The sequence below is a fragment of the Perognathus longimembris genome, chromosome 9 (assembly GCF_023159225.1).
Source record: "Perognathus longimembris pacificus isolate PPM17 chromosome 9, ASM2315922v1, whole genome shotgun sequence".
Taxonomy (NCBI): Eukaryota; Metazoa; Chordata; class Mammalia; order Rodentia; family Heteromyidae; genus Perognathus; species Perognathus longimembris.
Genome location: NC_063169.1, coordinates 7,944,635 through 7,964,159, shown reverse-complemented (window position 1 = coordinate 7,964,159; position 19,525 = coordinate 7,944,635). Strand labels below are relative to the sequence as shown.

At 41.5% G+C, this 19,525-nt stretch overlaps 1 protein-coding gene across 5 annotated transcripts in view; it reads right to left on the bottom strand.

Annotated features, from left to right (window-relative positions):
• Positions 1-19,525, bottom strand: part of Col12a1 (collagen type XII alpha 1 chain) — a 124,974-nt gene that overhangs the window by 99,644 nt on the left and 5,805 nt on the right. For 4 of the 5 annotated variants that reach the window (XM_048353681.1, XM_048353680.1, XM_048353682.1 and 1 more), the window contains exons 3-11: positions 13,866-13,982; positions 10,780-10,923; positions 10,087-10,146; positions 7,845-8,108; positions 7,508-7,672; positions 6,233-6,406; positions 5,354-5,644; positions 3,912-4,514; positions 1,687-1,959 (exon numbers count right to left, since the gene is read on the bottom strand). The exons of the other annotated variant lie outside the window; for it this stretch is intronic. In XM_048353681.1, coding sequence (XP_048209638.1) covers positions 1,687-1,959; positions 3,912-4,514; positions 5,354-5,644; positions 6,233-6,406; positions 7,508-7,672; positions 7,845-8,108; positions 10,087-10,146; positions 10,780-10,923; positions 13,866-13,982 — 2,091 coding nt within the window. The remainder of the gene's footprint in view (positions 1-1,686; positions 1,960-3,911; positions 4,515-5,353; positions 5,645-6,232; positions 6,407-7,507; positions 7,673-7,844; positions 8,109-10,086; positions 10,147-10,779; positions 10,924-13,865; positions 13,983-19,525) is intronic. 5 annotated transcript variants of the gene reach the window in all.

The following is a 19,525-nucleotide window of genomic DNA, read 5'->3' as shown; positions in this document are numbered from 1 at the left end:
CCATAGTTCGAAGCCAGCCTGGGTAGGTAAGCCCATGAGACTCTTATCTCCAATTCACCACAAAAAGCCAAAAGCAGAGCTGTGGCTCAAGTGGTAGAGCACTAGTCTTGAGCTAAAGAGGATCAAGCACAGGACCTAGTCCCAGAGGTCAAGCCTCAGGACTGGAAAAAAAAAAAAAAAAAAGACTGAGAAGATCATTTGGCTTTGTGTTTAGTGACCACGTTTAGACCCCCTACTGTGCAGAGGGTGAGCTGTCTATACTGACGACTTACTTGCTCAGGAAAGGCCCGCGTGCTCTCAATGCACTGGGTTGACACGAGAGTACAAAGTGCCTGTATGTGTACTTTACAATGTTTAAGTTCGTTTGAAAATTCAATACAGCAATACATTGCTCTGGGGTAGAAGGGAAAATGCATTTCTCAAGAAAAAAAATAGAAGTTGGCAGACTTGTGGCCATAAGTTAAGCATGTAGGAAAAAGACTAAGTCAGTCCAAATAAATGAGGCAGATAGACTGCTGGGTTTGAATCCTGGCTCTGAAACTTAATAGGTGCGTGATTTTGAGTCTTGGATTGCTCAGCACTAAAACATGATTACTTATGAAGTCATGGTTGAATGTGATAACCCATAGAGAACATTTAATATAGCACCTGACAAGCAGGAGAAGCTAAAAATGTGTTAGCCTAACAGAAAGGTTGCATCAGAAACTTCCTTATTGACTAAAGGAAGTTTAAATCTCGAATTTCACTACAAAGGGTAGAACTGGAAAGACATTACCAACTTATATCACAGAGGTTCAATGACCCAAAACTAAAGCTTATGTGAGAAAAGAAACCTTTGCTCCTTTCCTCCCGTTGGGGAAAAGGGATCTTAATGTATTTCTTTCCACAGTTTTATCTTTTCCTAAAAAGTGTTGTGATAAAATATAGAGAGTCAGGCTCTGGGGGCTCATGACTGTAATCCTAGCTACTCAGGAGGCTGAGATCTGAGGAGTGTGATTTTTAAAGCCAGCCCAAGAAGGAAAGTCTGTGAGACTCCTATCTTCAATTAATCACCGAAAGCCAGAGATGGTGGTGCGGCTCAAGAGGTAGAACACTAGTATTGAGGGGGAAAAAAACCTCAAGACAGTACTCAGGCCCTGAGTTCAAGCCCCAGAATTGGAAAAGAAAGAAAGGGAGCAGGGGGGGGGGGGGGGAGGAAGGCTAAAGAATAAAAGGAGGGATAAAGCTCTGTGGCTTAGAGTAAAATAATGTCAGTATATTTGTACTCAAGGTAAAACTGCCCCACAGATGAAACGGGCAAAATCAAAGTAATTACAGCCAGCCAAACTATTTCGTAAGCAGCTCCACTTCTGGCTCTTTTTTTTGGTAGTTTATTGGAGATAAAAGTCTCATGGAAAGTCTCGTGCCCAAACTAGCTTTGAACCCCAATCCTCAGATCTCAGCCTCCTGAGTAGCTAGGATTACACACGTCAGGACCCAACCCTTCCCACTCGCTCGCTCGCTCGCTCTCATGCTCCAGCTCTCTCACTCTTTCTCTTTTAAAGAAAATATTTCTACAGCTATTTATGTTACATCTAGACATCCGATCTTCCGTAGACACCCACAGTTCTGGACTCGGAAGCAGGTGGGCCCTGGTTGTATAATCAAAGCCCGGTTGTGAAAGCGCCCGCTGGGAAGCCGCCATACCTTCCCCCGTGGTCTCCTCCCCGGCTAGCGGGCTGCTGAAGCCGTCCTCGTACTCGGCGGTCACGTTGACCAAGTACAGGGTCTCCGGCTTGAGGTTGGTGAGAACCACGCTGGTGCTGGACGCCGGCTCCACCACGGTGGCCTCGTCCTCCCCGTCGGCGTCCTTGTATGTGATGTGATAGGAAAACACGTTGTCTCCCGCAGGCGACCAGTCTGCTTTGATGCTGGAAGAGGTCACGTCCGAAAAACGAAGATCCCTTGGAGGCACATAAGCTAACGAAGAGGGGGGAAAAAAGAGGCGATCATTTAAGTTTCTTTAGCCAATAAAACCCAAAGTCCATCTCGTGACTACAGATGAATGCAAATGGCGCCCATTCATTCGGGTGAGTGCTCACTGAGACCAGCATGCGGGGTCAACGTTGTGACTTCCAGGACCATTGGGAAAAGGCCGCTCAGGGCCTCAGTAGAAGGGCCTTAGCGCCTGCCTCCACCATGCACACTACTAAGTTGTGCTATATAAGTGTGTAATTACAATTGGATTTAGGACAGGAATATGGCTCAAGTGGTAGAGTACCTGACTCACAAGCCCCAGACTCTGAGTTCAAATCCCAATATAACCAAAACAACAATAAGATTGAACTTGAATTCAGAACTTCTTAGAGCCATCCACATGTTCTCGCTAACCCCTAGCACTCGAATGTTAAAGTTTGATGGCGGGTAAGTACGTGTTTCAAACTAAAGAATATTTTCCCTATCCATTAGCAGCCAGGCAATGATGATTTATGTCTGTAATCCTAGCTATTCGGGAAGCTGAGGTCTGAGAATCCAGGTCCAAAGCCAGCATAAGCAGGAAAGTCTGTGAGACTCACGTCTCCAATTAACCACCAAAAAAAATCAAGTAGAGGTATGTCTCAAGTGGCAGAGCACCAAAAAGTCAGAAAAAAAAAGAACAAGACGCCCTGCCTTCAAGTTCTAGTAGCCCCCCCAGACACACACATACAAAAATGAATGCTCATTAAGTGACAACGGTTTAAGGCACTTTGTCTTCAGGCCACACCCAATGAAATGGAAGAAATAGGAGACTGCAAAGCTATTTATCCAATCCATAATAAACAAATAAATAGCAGGGCATGTGAATACCAGATAAGTAAAGGTGACGGTCGGCCGTCACTGTACGAGAGCAGTTGGATCTCATGGAGCCTTTAGTCCACGGCAGGGAGGGCACATCCCACTGCACATGGGCAAACAGAATTCAAACAGATGGAGAAAATGAAATAGGAAACTCCAGATGTGAGCTGTCATGCCAGAATTGATCTCTGGAAGGGGAATGTATTGAAGTAATCAGAGATCCAGGACTATGTTCAGGACACCTAACTCAGTTTCCAGCACAAGAAGACACTCCTTCAGTTCTCTGTGACAAACATTATTAGATCTGCCTGATGATCTAAGAAGAGCTACATCTCATGACTCTGTGCTAAATAACTTTTCAGCAGCAGAGAAAAATATATACCCAGGAGGAAGTCACAGCTCAGAGATAAATAAATGAAGTTCAATAATGTTCAACAACACATAAATCTTACCTTTTCCTGGAATTGAAAAGGAAGTGGCCAGGCACTAGTGGCTCACACCTGTAATCCTGGTTGCTCAGGAGGCTGAGACCTGAGAACGGCAGTTCTAAGCCAGCCCGGACAGATAAGTCTATGAGACTCTTATTGCCAAGTATGCAGCAAAATATGCCAGAGTGGCTGTGTGGTTCAAGCGGGAGAGTACCAAACTTGAACAAAGATGCCAAACAAAAGTGCAAGGCCTTAAGTTCAAGACCCCGTACCAGAATACGAGAAAGAAAAAGGAGGGGGAGGAGGAAGAAGAAGAAGAGGAGGAGGAAGAGAAGGAGGAAGAGGAGGAGAAAGTAAAGGAAGTGGAGGAGGAGGAAGAGGAGGAGGAGGAGAAGGAGGAGGAGGAGGAGGAGGAAGAGGAGGAGGAGGAGGAGGAGGAGGAGGAGGAGGAGGAGGAGGAGGAGGAGGAGGAGGAGGAGGAGAATGTGGGAATGAGATCAAGACCGATACAGGAGGAGAAAATGATTGAAGAGGTGGCCATTGAGTTGGAACCCCTTCATACAACTACTTAGAGATTACAATACAAGTAAAATAATGATGGAGTACATTCTACAATTTTAGAGCCAGAAGGCTGTGGTGCCTAATGTTAACCTCACGAAGTCTACTAACCTTTCTTCTTTATAGCTGCCAATTCTTGCTCGATTCTAAGGCAGATGGACTGCGTGAGTTCGAAGGATATCCTCTGGAATGCATCGAAGTCTTCCACGGTGAACACGTGGGTCTCCGCGGGGGGAGAGGCGATGGCTTCCAGCTCCGAGCGAACAGCGTCCTTCACACCAACTGCGAAGATTTCCACGTCCGAGTTCCTCAGCTTTATCGCAGGATCTCGGAAAGCGTCCGACGACTTGCCATCGGTGATGAGAATCATGACCTTTGGTACGTTGCTTCTCGAACCCTTGTTAGGCACGAATATTTTCTCTCTGACGTAAGTCATTGCTTTGCCGGTGTTGGTGGAGCCTCCTCGGTAGGGGAAGGTGTTTATTGCTCTGATGATATCTTCTACTCTGTTAAATTCTTTCAGCGTGAATTCTGTATGCGGGTCCCTGCTATACTGGACAAGGCTGATCTGCACCCTGTTTGGTGAAATCTCAAAACTTTTTGCTAGAACTTCCAAGAACGCTCTCACCTTCACAAAGTTTGCAATCCCAATGCTGTAGGAACCATCCACCAAAAACACGATGTCCGCTTTGATATCCACACCACGGGAGCACTCTGCAAAGGGAAAGACAGTTCCTTAAGCTTCCACGAATCTGAATCAAACCCTCCAGCGCACATCTCTGCCTCTCTTAGTAAGCATGGTTCACTCAAAGAAAATGAACACATATATTGTGTTGAAAATAAAATCCGAAAATGTGGTATACCTAACACAATGAAATTCTCACTCATTTGTCGGGAAGAAGGATATGGTGTCATTTGCAGAGAAACGGGCCCAGAGAGACATGTTTTCTCCCCATGTGTGGAGGTTAGGTTTAATTTATAAATGTATATGTAAATAGTATAGTCATATGCATATACATCTGCATATGGTAATTGGAGATACACGCACATTCCTGTACGTATGTGTCTATAGACATATATTCATATAATATATATACATTAATATATACATACAAGGCACACACGCACATTCCTGTACGTACGTGCCTACAGACATATATATTCATATGATAGCTATACACATACACAGGTATCTATTTCAGTGCAATTACACCACTGGCATGTGGTCTTTGCACAGGCAGTTTCCACTAGTGAGACTACTTTGAACAACTAACCGTCTAACACAATGAACAGCAGCGAGCTGGAAGCTGAGGTGTTGGGGGGGGGCGGGTGGATGAGTATAGAGAGGAAGGGTGGGAGAAGGCTGAGGGGCGGGGGTTTGGAGAGCTGGGGGAGCATGATGGAAGGGGGACATTGGTCTCCACGCCTTGTCCTCATCTACTGGCGTGCAACCACCTAAGGTCAAGGCAGTCATAGTGGGAAATAACACCTGGCACACCCGGCCTGTGGTCGAAGGGGCCTTGGCGTGCTCCCGACATGCCGCGGCCACTCACCCACTTGCACCTTCATGGGCTGGGTCTTCTCCAGGATGGTGGCGGGCTCGCTGGCCGTGAGGCCCCGCAGGGCCGACACGCGGATCTGGTACTCCATGTCTGCCGTGAGGTCGCGCACGCTGAGCGACGTGGTCTGAGGCCCCACGCTGAGCGCCAGCTGCCGGCTGCCCGGGGCCAGCGGGGTGAGCACAACTTTGTAGCCCGTCACTGGGCTGGGGGACGGGTCCCAGCTTAGCTTGATGTATTTCGATGACACTTCCAAAGCAACCAGGTTGGAAGGAGGCTCCACCACTGAAAAGTGAACCAGGAGGCCGCGATGACTCAGATGCACACCTAGTGATTAGGTCCCGGGGGCTGGACTTTAATTCTGATTCAGCTTACGCAATGGAATAGGCGACACAGCGGAAAGAGCTCTTCCGCTCCTTCTCTCCCTAATGCCACCTGCATCTAACAAATGGTGACTACGACCTGGAGTCCTGTTGCTGACAAGGGTGGCGAGAAGGAAGCTTTTTGTGTATGTGTGGCCAGTCCTGGGCCTTGGACTCAGGGCCTGAGCACTGTCCCTGGCTTCTTTGTGCTCAAGGCTAGCTCTGCCACTTGAGCCACAGCACCACTTCTGATGGTTTGCTATATATGTGGTGCCGGGGAATCGAACCCAGGACTTCCTGTATGCAAGGCAAGCACTCTTGCCACTAGGCCATATCCCCAGCCAAGAAGACAATAACAAGTTCCATTCTGAGAAACGGATGACGTATGAAATTAGATAATAGTGAGGGCGTGTTGACTAGCTGTGTCTTCTCCCAGGGCACCTGGGAAGGCATCGGCATCACCAGACAGACCCTGCTCAGCCCAGGAAGCTCGCCCCACGGCGCCACTCACCTTCTTCTCCACTCACCAGCTCCCCGAGCTGCTCGTCCACCCCGGAGCACACCTGGGAAATGATCTCATTCTGGATATCCACGATGGCATCGAAGTTGGCCACGTTGAAAACGTGGTTCAGTGAAGGGGTGGATGCAATTTGCTTCAGTTCTTTGGCATCTGCAGCTTTAATACCTTAAAAAGAAAAGCACGCAAACACCAATGTCAAGGAAATACTGAAATGGAAAAGGGACTGAGTTGAAGAAGTTCTTGGTTTTCTCAATCATTCTAAACTGAAACCAGCCGGGTACAGGTGGCTTACCCATGAGATCCTAGCTAGAATGGTTCAAAGCTTGTGTAAGAAAGTCTATGAGGGCTGGGGATATAGCCTAGTGGCAAGAGTGCCTGCCTCGGATACACGAGGCCCTAGGTTCGATTCCCCAGCACCACATATACAGAAAACGGCCAGAAGCGGCGCTGTGGCTCAAGTGGCAGAGTGCTAGCCTTGAGCGGGAAGAAGCCAGGGACAGTGCTCAGGCCCTGAGTCCAAGGCCCAGGACTGGCCAAAAAAAAGAAAGTCTATGAGACGCTTATCTCCAATTAATCACTAAAAGTCAGAAGTGGAGCTGTGGCTCAAGCAGTAGAGCACCAGCCTTGGTCAGAGACTCAGACCCTGACTTCAAGCCCCAGGACTGGCACAAAAAAAACAAAACCCTGAAACCATTTTCAAATTCTTCTAGAGTCAAAAGCCAGAATTACTTTGCTCTATAACAAATGTGCAAACTATTTCAGATGACAGAGACATTTTATAATTTCCCATAAAGTGACTAGCCAAAGAGGAAAGCAAATGGTTAGTAAAACAGAGTGAGCTCTGATCTTAACCATGCCATCATTTGTCTCTGCCATCTGTAAAGATAATACTTTCTTCTTCCAAAGTCCGGAATAAGCTGAGCCCTCTGAATTCTTTGAGGATTACGTAATACAGAGAGCACATAAAAGCTGCTTAATGATAATACAAGACGGATCTTTATTAGAATCCTTGGCCCAGTATTTTTTGAAAAGTAGAGAGCTGGCAAAGAATGTGATTTTCACCTCGCTGAATGCATATGCAAGAAGAGTTATAGGAGGGGAAAAGATAAGCAGAAGTTTGCTCGAAGACAATTTGGCTTCAGAGTACACTATAAAATGCAGTAAACACTTGTAATAGCCTCTTTCCTGATTCCTGGGGAAATCCAACCATCATCTTCCCCTCCGAGAAGCAGATCTCCTGAAAACAACTAGCCAGACCTAACTCACCCAAAGAAAAAACTTCAACTCCAATATTCTGAAGCTCTCGTGCTGGAATTTCCACTTCATCCTGGGATTTGCCGTCCGTAATAATAATTGCCACTTTAGGAAAGCCGACTCTTGCTCCAGAAGATTCCGTGAAAGTGTTATTAACCAAATAAGAAATGGCATCCCCTAAGGAGAAAAGAAAACACATGCATTCACTCTCTGCCATCCAATATTGCAAAGTCAAACGCTATGGTTTTATTCCAAACGTAGTTAATATATAGTAATCGATGAATTCTTCACTTCTTCCCAAAACAGATAGGCACCAGTTGGAAACAATAGTGAGGTCTGTGGAAGATACCTGTCATTGTGTTGCCTCCTTTGTATGGGATTTTTTTTATTGCAGCAAGCAGCTCATCTCTTTGGTAATGCTGGTTTAGGTTAAATTCAGTCCTGGTATCAGAGCTGTACTGAACAACGCCGACCCGTGTTTTTTCCTCCCCAATATCAAATGCAGACACAAGGGCAGCAATGAAGTCCAAAATGTACTTGAAATTATTCCTTCCCACGCTCCACGATCCATCAACAAGGAAAACTAAATCAGTCCAGGCACTGACAGAGCACTCTGAAATACAGTGGATACAGATTTTTAAATGGTACAGTACCAAATGCATCCATCATTAATACATACAAGTTAGCTCCATAAAACTGTCTTTCTAAACCATTCTATTCACTAGAATGCATTTAGCTATTTTTTTTCATTCACGTTCACAAAAGAACATAAAGTTTTATGGACACAAATAGAAGGCTTTTCAGTAAGCATTGTGATGGCTTTTGGAGATCAGATGTCTTCATACTGCTATAGAATAACACAAGAAGCAATAACTCCATCTGTGGTGTACAGCCATGCATGACACAGTCCAGCGATTTGAATACCGGCTTATCTATTTTTACTAACCGTGTCCACCCTCTTTCCTTCAAGCAAAATTTGTATAATGCATCTGGGAGACATATACAAGAAATATGAGTGATGTTTTTATTCCTTGATATTTACCAACAAATAGAAAATCAGTGCTTGGTGTTCAAACAAATTGAGTTGAGGGAAAAAAGGGATTTTTTTAAAAAATATTCTGCCACATATTTTCAATATAGCTATTTAAGTTTTACAGAAAAAGTAGTCTAGAAGTTGAGTCTAATAAAGCATAAAATTATACAAAGTGGCTAAAATGTTTTTCTTCATTATCAATATTCTCGGTTTTGACAACTATGAGCTACTTCACTAAAGAAAGGAGAAGTGGTCGTGTTAGCTTGAAAGTTAAAAACATGTCCTATTCTTAAAGTCCTGAAATGGACTTTAAGTTTTTGTAAGTGAGTACATCACCTGTCTCTGGATATAGTGAGGGGCCGGGCTAGTTCTCATGGAAATCTGTATTTATAAGACAATACTGAGTGAATTTTCTGAAGATGTTTTTGTCCTTCCAAGTCAGTTGGTAGATAGTAAAAGAAATATTTTGGCTATGAGAAGGAAAAGGTCTTGGAAATTTTTGCGAGCCAAAAACAAGTTGCATGCTTAACTAATTTTTGCAAATGATTTAATCGGCCACCTTAAGTCTATCTATTTACAATGTCTATGTTTAGCATAATGCTTTGGTTTGGAAAAACCGTTGATGGCTTGGAGAATAAGTTGGTATTCTAAGTGCATATTGTAAACTTAATTTCACATTATTAAACATCTGAAAGGAAGACAACCAGTAATCTGGAGGGAAGATTTCCAGATAAGAAGACCTTTGTGCTTATAATTTTATTATTGTTATTCTGGATCACAAACCCAACTTTTACAAAGTGGCAAAATCAGAAAGCCAAGAAACCCCCAAGCATGCATGCTAGTAAAGCAAACAAAGCAATAGAAGAAAGAAAAAATAGAGGCTATTAACCACAAAACTTAGTTTGAATAAAATTACTTTCATCTGATCATGAATGCACCAGTTTCTTCTTTTTTTTTTTTTTCTTGGTCCTGGGGCTCAAACCCAGGACATTGCACTTGGCAGGCAAGCACTTTACACCCAGCTGTGTTCCAGCCCATGAATGCCTTTAAAGATGCCAGTATCATGGAGACAAGTCCAACATCCGGCTAGACTTAGAAATACGTTTTCAAGACAGTTGAATAGCTAAGTGAGGGCATCACTTCCGCCTCCTATTTGTTTTATGCCAATCTGTTTCATTTTGCGAATTCCGGGGCTTGAACTAAGGTACTGGTGCTCTAGTACTGAAGTCACATCTCTAATTCAGCTTTTTGCTGGTTAAATGGACATGAATGCTGTTGGACTTTTCTGCCTGGGCTGGCTTCAAACCACAATCCTCCAGATCTCAGCCTCCAGAGTAGTCATGATTATAGGTGTGAGCCACCGCACGATCAATTTCTATCTATTTGTCTTAGAATGGGAATGTGGCTATAAAGTCAGAATTCTGCATTACAACTACATAATTATGCATCTCTCTGTATTTACTATATGCGCTTTTAAAGCATATAGAAATTAGTACAGGAATAAGATCAATCTTTGTTTATATTTATGCCTACTAGAAAGTTAAGCAAAAATACTTACTTTGTATCTCCGGTTTTCCGGGTTTCTTCTCTCCTGGCTTTGTCGGACCACCTGTTTGAACTGAGGAAAACTTCATTATTACAAAAGGAAAGAACACAGGGAAGAGGGGAGAGAGAATCTACTGTTCTTTAACATTTTAATTTTGAATATATAGTCATGCTAGCTGGTCAAACTGCTAAATAAGCAGTTACTTGCAAACAAAATTATTGTTAATGAGATTTTATTTTTTTTATTTTTTTTTTTTTGGCCAGTCCTGGGCCTTGGACTCAGGGCCTGAGCACTGTCCCTGGCTTCTTCCCGCTCAAGGCTAGCACTCTGCCACTTGAGCCACGGCGCCGCTTCTGGCCGTTTTCTGTATATGTGGTGCTGGGGAATCGAACCTAGGGCCTCGTGTATCCGAGGCAGGCACTCTTGCCACTAGGCTATATCCCCAGCCCTGTTAATGAGATTTTAGATTTACATTATTGCCTAGGAAGACGTAAAATGTTTTACATAATTTTCATTCCTAGCATTTCTGCTACTTCCAAAGACTAAAGTTCTAAGTCAGGAATACATTGTTCACACCCTGTAATAACTCAGATCACAAAAAGAACACTTAGTGCTGATGTACATTAACTCCTTATAATAAGAGGTTATAAAAATGCTTTGTAAAATAAAATACACAAAAGCTCATGAATTTTTATGTCTGCTTACTTGTTAGTTGGCCTATAACTGGTACACTTTCTTCTACTTCATTATATGAAGTAATTGTCACTATGTACTCTACTTCATGCATTAGGTCTGATAATAATGTTTCAGTGGTACTGGCCGCAAGGGTAAATTCTTTAGTAGGCCCATCTGGAAAGAGAGAAAGGAAAGATAGGAATGGAGTTAAATAGTTTTCAAGTATAATATAGCTTCAATCCCCCCCCAAAAAAACGGAAACATTTTAATACATGCACTTTTCAGGACATCTAAACATTACTTTTTAATTATCTTTACAAACCAAGAACTTGAATGGTTTGTTTCCCTTTTTTTTCTCTCTCTCTCTCTCTTCTTGAGCCAGACTCCGTTACTTCTACCTCCAATCTTTGGTACTGATTTCACCCTCAAAATATATATTATATACACATTTTTTTTTGCCAGTCATGGGATTTGAATTCAGGGCTTAGGTGCTGTCCTTAAGCTTCTTTTGCTCAAGGCTAGTGCTCTACCACTTGAGCCAGAGCACCACTCCTGGCCTTTTCTGAGTAGTTTAGTGAAGATAAGCATCTCGTGGACTTTTATGCCTAGGTTGGCTTCAAACTGCAACCCTCAGATCTCAGCCTCCTGAGTGGCTAGGAGTACAGGCATGAGCCACCAGTTCCTGGCTCCTCAAAATATTTATAATGTGTATTTAACTATTACCATTTCATTTCTTTTTTATTATCTTTAATTGCTTAAGAGTTTTAATTCAACATGCCATTTTATGAGTACAATACGTCTTATCATCTGTCATGAATCTTAGAAATTCAAGCAAGCACTGGCATGCCCTTGACAAGTCATATTCAATATTTTTGAAGGTTCCAGACTCTTCTGGATTAAAGGTATCCCAGAATGTCACACCCACAATCTCTCAGCATTGTTAGTCTTTGAAGACTAACAAGAGAAAACCAAATTTTTATAAATAGGATAAACATTGGAAGATAGCAGATATAGTGAGAGAAGGGATGGAACCAATTTGAAGGAAAATAAACTTCTTGGGTTAAAATTAACCCCTCATGTAAAACAATATATTGCCCATGATCCAATGGATATATACCTTAATGGGTCTTCTAAATTGCTTTATTAGGTAGAAATATTGCAAGGTACAGTATAAGAGTATTTATTTAAATAATAACAAGGTACTCCTTGGGCTGGGAATATGGCCTAGTGGTAAAGTGCTCGCCTTGTATACATGAAGCCCTGGGTTCGATTCCTCAGCACCACATATATAGAAAAAGCCAGAAGTGGCGCTGTGGCTCAAGTGATAGAGTGCTAGCCTTGAGCAAAAAGAAGCCAGGATAGTGCTCAGGCCCTGAGTCCCAAGCCCCAGGACTGGCAAAAAACAAAACAAACAAACAAACAAAGGTACTTCTTTCTGGATTCTGTTAAGTGCCAGGTTTAATCAATAAGTATGGCAGTTTGTAAACACTAAGCAACTATTAATATTATAATTACATTAAATTTTCATCAAAACATAATTGGGGAAGGTAGTACATGCAATAGAACCTGAGAAGTAGTCTCAGTTCCTATGTGAAATGTATAGCACCAACCAGCACCTCGTACTACCAACCAGCACCCCAAGGGACATCAAGATATTGGGAATCTGCTGGATTGGGAGCTCCCAATGCCAGATTTATAGCATTAAGAATCAGAAATTTGGGCTGGGGATGTGGCCTAGTGGCAAGAGTGCCTGCCTCGGATACACAAGGCCCTGGGTTCGATTCCCCAGCACCACATATACAGAAAACGGCCAGAAGCGGCGCTGTGGCTCAAGTGGCAGAGTGCTAGCCTTGAGCGGGAAGAAGCCAGGGACAGTGCTCAGGCCCTGAGTCCAAGGCCCAGGACTGGCCAAAAAAAAAAGAATCAGAAATTTCCAGTATGTGGAAACAGGATGGACCCTATTTGAGCTGCTCTTCTACTTTCAAATTTTAAATTTTTACTTAACTGAAAATATATTTGAAAAGTAAAAAATATTTAGAGGAAAAATAAATTATTCAGCCCCTTTTCAGTTCTTATCATAATTCTTTTTAAAAATGTTTCCCTGATAAATGGACATTTTAATTCACTGGAATTTTTTAAATTTCTTTATTGTCAAAGTGAAGTACAGAGGGGTTACAGTTTCATACATAAGGTAGTGAGTACATTTCTTATCCAACTTCACTGGTATTTTTAAGGCCAAAAAGTAACTGAACTCTAGAGAAGCTGTGTTGACATCTGTCACTAGTGAAGGTGTTTTACCACTTGACCAGTGGAAATAGTGATTCTCCCCCCTTGTTTTTGAACTAAAAAAAATATTTTTTGCCAGTCACAGGGCTTGACTTAAGGCCTGAGCACTGTCCCTGGCTTCTTTTTGCTCAAGGCTAGCACTCTACTACTTGAACCACAGCGCCACTTCTGGCTTCTTCTATATATGTGGTGCTGGGGAATTGAACCCAGGGCTTCATGCATGCGAGGCAAGCACTCTACCACTAGGCCATATTCCCAGCCCCTAGAACTAAAATTTTATCAAAAGACATTTGCGCTCCACATGTGGGAAACATCACTAACATTAAGATAACAATGGGGAAAAATGTTTCATTTTAAAAATTAATTAAAAGTTCATTTTTTGGTGCCAACACTGAGGCTTGAACTCAGGGCCTGGGCACTGTCCTTTAGCTTTTTCACTCTAGTCTGGCATTCTACCACTTGAACCACATCCCTACTTCTTGGTGCTGAATTAGAGATAAGAGTTTTCCTGGCTTTCCTGCCTGGGCCGGATTCAAACTTCAATTCTCAGAACTCAGCCTCTTAGTAGCCAGGATTGCAGGCGTGAGCCACTAGTGCCCTGCAAACGTCTGTTTTTAATAACAGTTGGTTAACACAGAAAACCATATCAATAAAGCTCAACTTCACAAAAGTATAACCATGGGTCCTGAGCTGGAGATGGGCAGATCAACAAAGTATCTGGCAACATTAACCAGAGTCGCTAGGCTTGGTAAATGTTGACTTCCTTGTGATGGAATGGGAAGAGAGAACACTAGATTAAAGCATCGTTGATGTCTTGGTCCTCAACCTACCTGTTGTAGGGTCCACTGTTATTCTGTAACCCTCAATATGATCAGCTGGTCTTGCCCATGACATATGAACAGTATTTTCATCTATAATTTTAAAATTCAAGTCTGAAGGTGGGTCAACTGCAAAAGAGAGACGTGATATTAGTTACATTGTCCGGTGTTACCAAATGGCCAATTTAATTAATTCAGAATTTATGTTGAGCAAAGCTTACTAAAGTTGTCTTTGCATAAATTTGTTTCCAACAAATATATAAAAGATATCTTGTTGGATGAGGATAAAATTAAAAGCTGACAAAGTGTGAGAAAACATCAGAGAATATACATATTACAGACAACAAGCACAAAACACTTCTGATTCTTGAATTGCTAGGTCATTCAAGAATGGCCAGCAAAATCAAGCCTAATACAAATGTATTTGGATACAAGTACATACAAGTACAATGAAATCACATATAATAACCACATATGCGAACAATTCACGTAACAATTAAAGGAATTTCAATACATGCTGAGTGCATTTCGGATAAGCATGCCAAATCTCTGCCTGCTTACAACAATAGAAGTTAATTTCTGACATTAACATAATACTTTTTTCCCCGTAATGTGGATAAGAATTGGGGGCTCCTGTTGGCATTGATGCCTTGTTATTAATTGGTATCAGATAAATCTCTATCTGTGACAGAAATAAAAATGTATCTGAATGGGAAGGGAAACGTAGGAAACTTCGTATGTGTCTCATGATGAAATGCACATTTAAATGTATATTCACATCCATAAAGATGAATACTCAAAAGTGGTAATAAGGGAGCTGGGGATATGGCCTAGTGGCAAGAGTGCCTGCCTCGGATACACGAGGCCCTAGGTTCGATTCCCCAGCACCACATATACAGAAAACGGCCAGAAGCGGCGCTGTGGCTCAAGTGGCAGAGTGCTAGCCTTGAGCGGGAAGAAGCCAGGGACAGTGCTCAGGCCCTGAGTCCAAGGCCCAGGACTGGCCAAAAAAAAAAAAAAAAAAAGTGGTAATAATGGATGTTGATAATTGGTAAGTGTGGAAAGAGTGATATACAGATGCTTATAAAACTTAATCTTCTGACTGTTTACACCACTTGCTGTGTGTGTTCAAGGTGTAAACCCAAATTGTTATTTCCCTTACAGAGGCATACTCCATACTAGAAGTGGCATTTTAAACTAAAAATGCCACTATGGTCCCTTACAGAACACTGGTTAATTATGAAAAGACAACATCAATGTGTATTTAATGGACATTTGTTTACAGAACTTTAAGAAAACAGTGCAAGAGTTTCAGTCACCAATAGACATAACTGCGCATCCAAACTTGAGCGGTCAATGACAGGAATGATTGGAAAGTACAGAAAGGAATAGTTTACATACAGAACTGTACAGCACCATGCATGTGTCAATGAAATGCTGGCTTATGTTTAGTCTCCCACAATCCACAAAAGCCTCCATGTACAATAGTCATCACACAAAGACGTCTCCAAAATATTTTATAATGATATTCTCTCGGCAATGTTCATGCCTCATCATGCAGCTTTGGACTGACTCACTGTCAGTGCATGGTCAACGCAATAAAAAGTATCACCCTTGAAGCAAGTCATAAAAGGAAGACAATTTTCAGCCATTGTCTTCTTTAAATGTTTTAGTCTGGAGGAGTTCCTTGGGAGTTAGCATTTTGCCTCTGTTCAAGAGATTATAATCAGCCTCTTTTAGGTATGTATAAAGGTCACCCTCTAAGACACAAATCAGATCCAACTGGCATTAGATATTTACATAGTATTAATAGCATGTTTTGCTGGAAATAAATAATTAAACCAGCATTTGTTTCAATGAACTGCTACTTCCAACTGTAGCAGATGGCTTTATTTTTTATTGGGCACACTATTACAAGACAAATGTTACTTCCTAACTATCCATACACAGGCAGTGAGATTAGACTATTAATCTACATGCACCATTGAATTATTCAACATTTTCCTGTCCGTCATTCTATCACAAGACTTAGCTGAAGTCATCACTTCATAGAATAAACATGCAGAAGATGTTAATAGGACAATAGATTTTTAAGAATATCATTATAAAATATTGTTCTAATAGTAATGGCTCAGGACAAATTTAATGCAAAGGCAGACACAACTGGCCTGAGCATGCTTTTAAAAAAAAATCAGTACATGGAAAAAAATAGTACCACCAACCTTGAAAGGAAATTGACCTGAAGCAGCGGGCATTAGCTTAAAACTGCTGAAGGTCAACCGCGGCCCACCTTGCTGATTCCAAATGACCCGGGTTCCAGATTAACTGAAAAGTTCACTGTGGGGAGAAGTCTTGAACATTCCAGAGGATTCTAAGGTAGTCACAGAGACCCAGCTGTGGGACTCAGGATTCCACAGCAGAGAAAAATGGCCGACGGGTATGTCTAAAACCAGGAGTCCATTGAGCTTTGCTGTTTGCTTGCTCTAACCTATGTACAACCTCTTTAAAGCGTCATTCTATTTGAACAGTCATTGTTTGCTCCATGGAAAAAAATAATAATGCTAAAGTAGGCATGTGTGCGTGTGTGTCATACATCAACTTAAATCACTGCAAAAAAGTATTTTTAATTGATTTTGAAAAGCTTTTACACTAAAGCAATTGCCAACCACCACTGCACTCCTCATCTAGGAAAATGCTTTTTAAAAAATGCTAGTGTTGGGTTGGAAATCAGGCTTAGCAGTAGAGTGCTTGCCTAGCATGCATGAAGCCCTGGGTTCGAGTCCTCAGAACCACATACACAGAAAAAGCTGGAAGTGGTGCTGTGGCTCAAGTGGTAGAGTGCTAGCCTTGAGCACAAGAAACTCAGGGATAGTGCGCAGGCCCTGAGTTCAAGCCTCAGAACTGGCAAAAAAAAAAAAAAACGCTAATGCATAAGGGTATTTCATACATAAATTAAGTACAAGTGGATTCCATTTGCAAGAAGCCATATTTTCATAGAATGTGGGTGTGAACCAAGAGAAATAGAACTAATATTAGGAAGAAGAAAGTAACCTATTACCATACAACTTGAATGTTGATAGTGAAGAGAACATTTTAAGTATGTGTGCTCAGTAGTTTTGTATTATGAATAATGTATTTTGTTATCAAAACGCTATGCTATGAATATCTTGTTCTGATAAGATTTTTCACTACAGGAATGACAGGATTTAGGACATTGTGAGAAAGCTAAGCAGGGCACTGGTGGCTTGTGCCTGTAATCCTAGCTCCTCAGGAGGCTGAGATCTGAGGATCACAGTTCAAAGCCAGCCTAGGCAGGAAAGCCCATGAGACCCTTAGCTCTAACCATCAGCTCTAGAAGTAGAGCTGTGGCTCAAGTGTAGCACAAGTCTTGAGCAAAAAAACAAAGTTCAGGGACAGTACCCAGGCCCTGAGTTCAAGCCCCAGTACTAGCACAAAAAAAGAAAAAGAAAATACTAGGTAACATTTTGAGTATCTTCTATGTCATAATGAGATCTAGTAACTAGAGTCTCTTTTCTTCTTTCTAGCAACCTAAAATGAACTGGATTATCACTTTTCTGAACATGAAGTTAATACTTTTAGCCTCACTATGAAGCATAGTTTTCTATTGTACTACATTAAATGTGTGTATATATATATTACATACCTGTATATTATATAGCATATATATTAGATAATATATATTTCAACCAAAAATTAACTTGTATGTGTAGAATCCAATTTATATGTTGCTACTTATCAATATACACATACCTGTCTTTCTACTTTATGGAAAACGATTGGCAGAAGAACAAATCAAATGCAGTGAGTAACAAATAAGTGGTATGGAGGCATTTCTAGTTCATAGATAGATGGAATTTCTATATTAGATTCACACACTTGTTCAAGCAATCTTGAATTGTCTTGATATAGAATAAAGAAAAAAGACCCCCCCCCACAACCCACTGGAGCACTAAACAAAATCATATGTCTCTAAGTTGACTAAACATGGCAGAAATGAACAGATTCATGAATGGATGGGTGGATGGAGGGAAGGAAGGAAGGAAGGAAGGAAGGAAGGAAGGAAGGAAGGAAGGAAGGAAGGAAGGAAGGATAGATGGAAAGATGGATATATGAATGGATGTGCAAATGGAAGGCTAGATGTACTGGAAAGACGGAAGTATGAAAGATGGAAAGATGAATAGGAGTCTATAGTAATAAGTTTTGTTTAGGTATATATAATGTTACAGATAAAGCAAAGCTGAAAACACATGTTACTTTATTCTTGATGAACTAGTAAGAATTGTCTTCTGGTATTTGAGATAACACTGGGAAGGGTGCATTATTTGTTGGTAGAGATTCTCAGAAGGATGGCAAATTGACTATCTTCCATGGGCATTCATTTATGTTTTCCATGCAAAGCTAGTATATAATTAATACTATCTGCCATGCTACCAAAACTCATTTCTATTTCCATGATTTACATGAGACCCAAAAAGAGTTCAAATGTTTGCACTGCAGAGAAGCAATCACTGTCACATCACATGCTGTGTTCTCACACGGAACGCACTGTGCTCTCACACTGGCTGGATGGAAAACTTGTTAAGGAAAGAGAAGGCATACTGTAACCAAGCCAGCCGAACCAATGCTAAATGTCTTGGGTCTTATCTGTGCTCCTGTCTCTAACTGAGTCAGTGGATCAAGTTATTCAGTCTCTCAACTTCGCGGCTCACAACTATAATCCTGCCTATTCAGAATTCTGAGATGTGACAATGACAGCTCATAGCCAGCCCAAGCCAGGAAAGACTGTGAGACTCGTATCTCCAGTTCATTACTGAGTGACTCCCGTGGCTCAAGTGAAGCTGTGGCTCAAGTGTTAGAGGGCTAGCCTTGAGCAAAAAAAGCTCAGAGACAGCGCCCAGCTCCTGAGTTCAAGCCCTAGAACAAAGAAGGAAGGGAGGGCGGGCGGGGAAGGGAGGGAGAAAGGGAGGGGAAGGAAGGAAGGAAGGAAGGAAGGAAGGAAGGAAGGAAGGAAGGAAGGAAGGAAGGAAGGAAGGAAGGAAGGAAGGAAGGAAGATAACATAAAATTAAAACTGCCTTTCACAAATCTATACCCCTGGAACTCTAGATCAATTAGAAAGATGATTCTCAGAGAATTTAAATGCAGTGTTTGCTCAGAAATAGTTAATGTTTGATATATGAACTCAAAAAAATTATATATATACATATATATATATATATCCAGGCCATAAAGTGCATAAAGTGTATTAGCTAGGTTAAAAATTTGGTAATCTGTATCTTATGGCTAGAAAAAAATGACAAAGACAAAAATTTTATCTCCAGAACACAAGGTAAATATTATGAAAAATATAATTTCTCATAAAAGTAGACAGCAGAAAGAATGACAGGACAAATGAGTGACACTGTCCAAAAATAAATGTACATATTACCTGGCTTATGAAACTCCATACATCACTTTTATAATAATCATTAAAAAAACAGCCAATGAAGACAGACCAAAGGTATCACTATAGTAGTAAAGAAAATGCCAAAACTTTTCCATTAATACCAAAATAAAAAGCATTGTGTTGTCAGCATATAAAATAAAATCATAACCAGACAGAAAGTAGAGAGAAACAGTATGAATTGAAGAGTGAACTGTGACTCATGGAAAA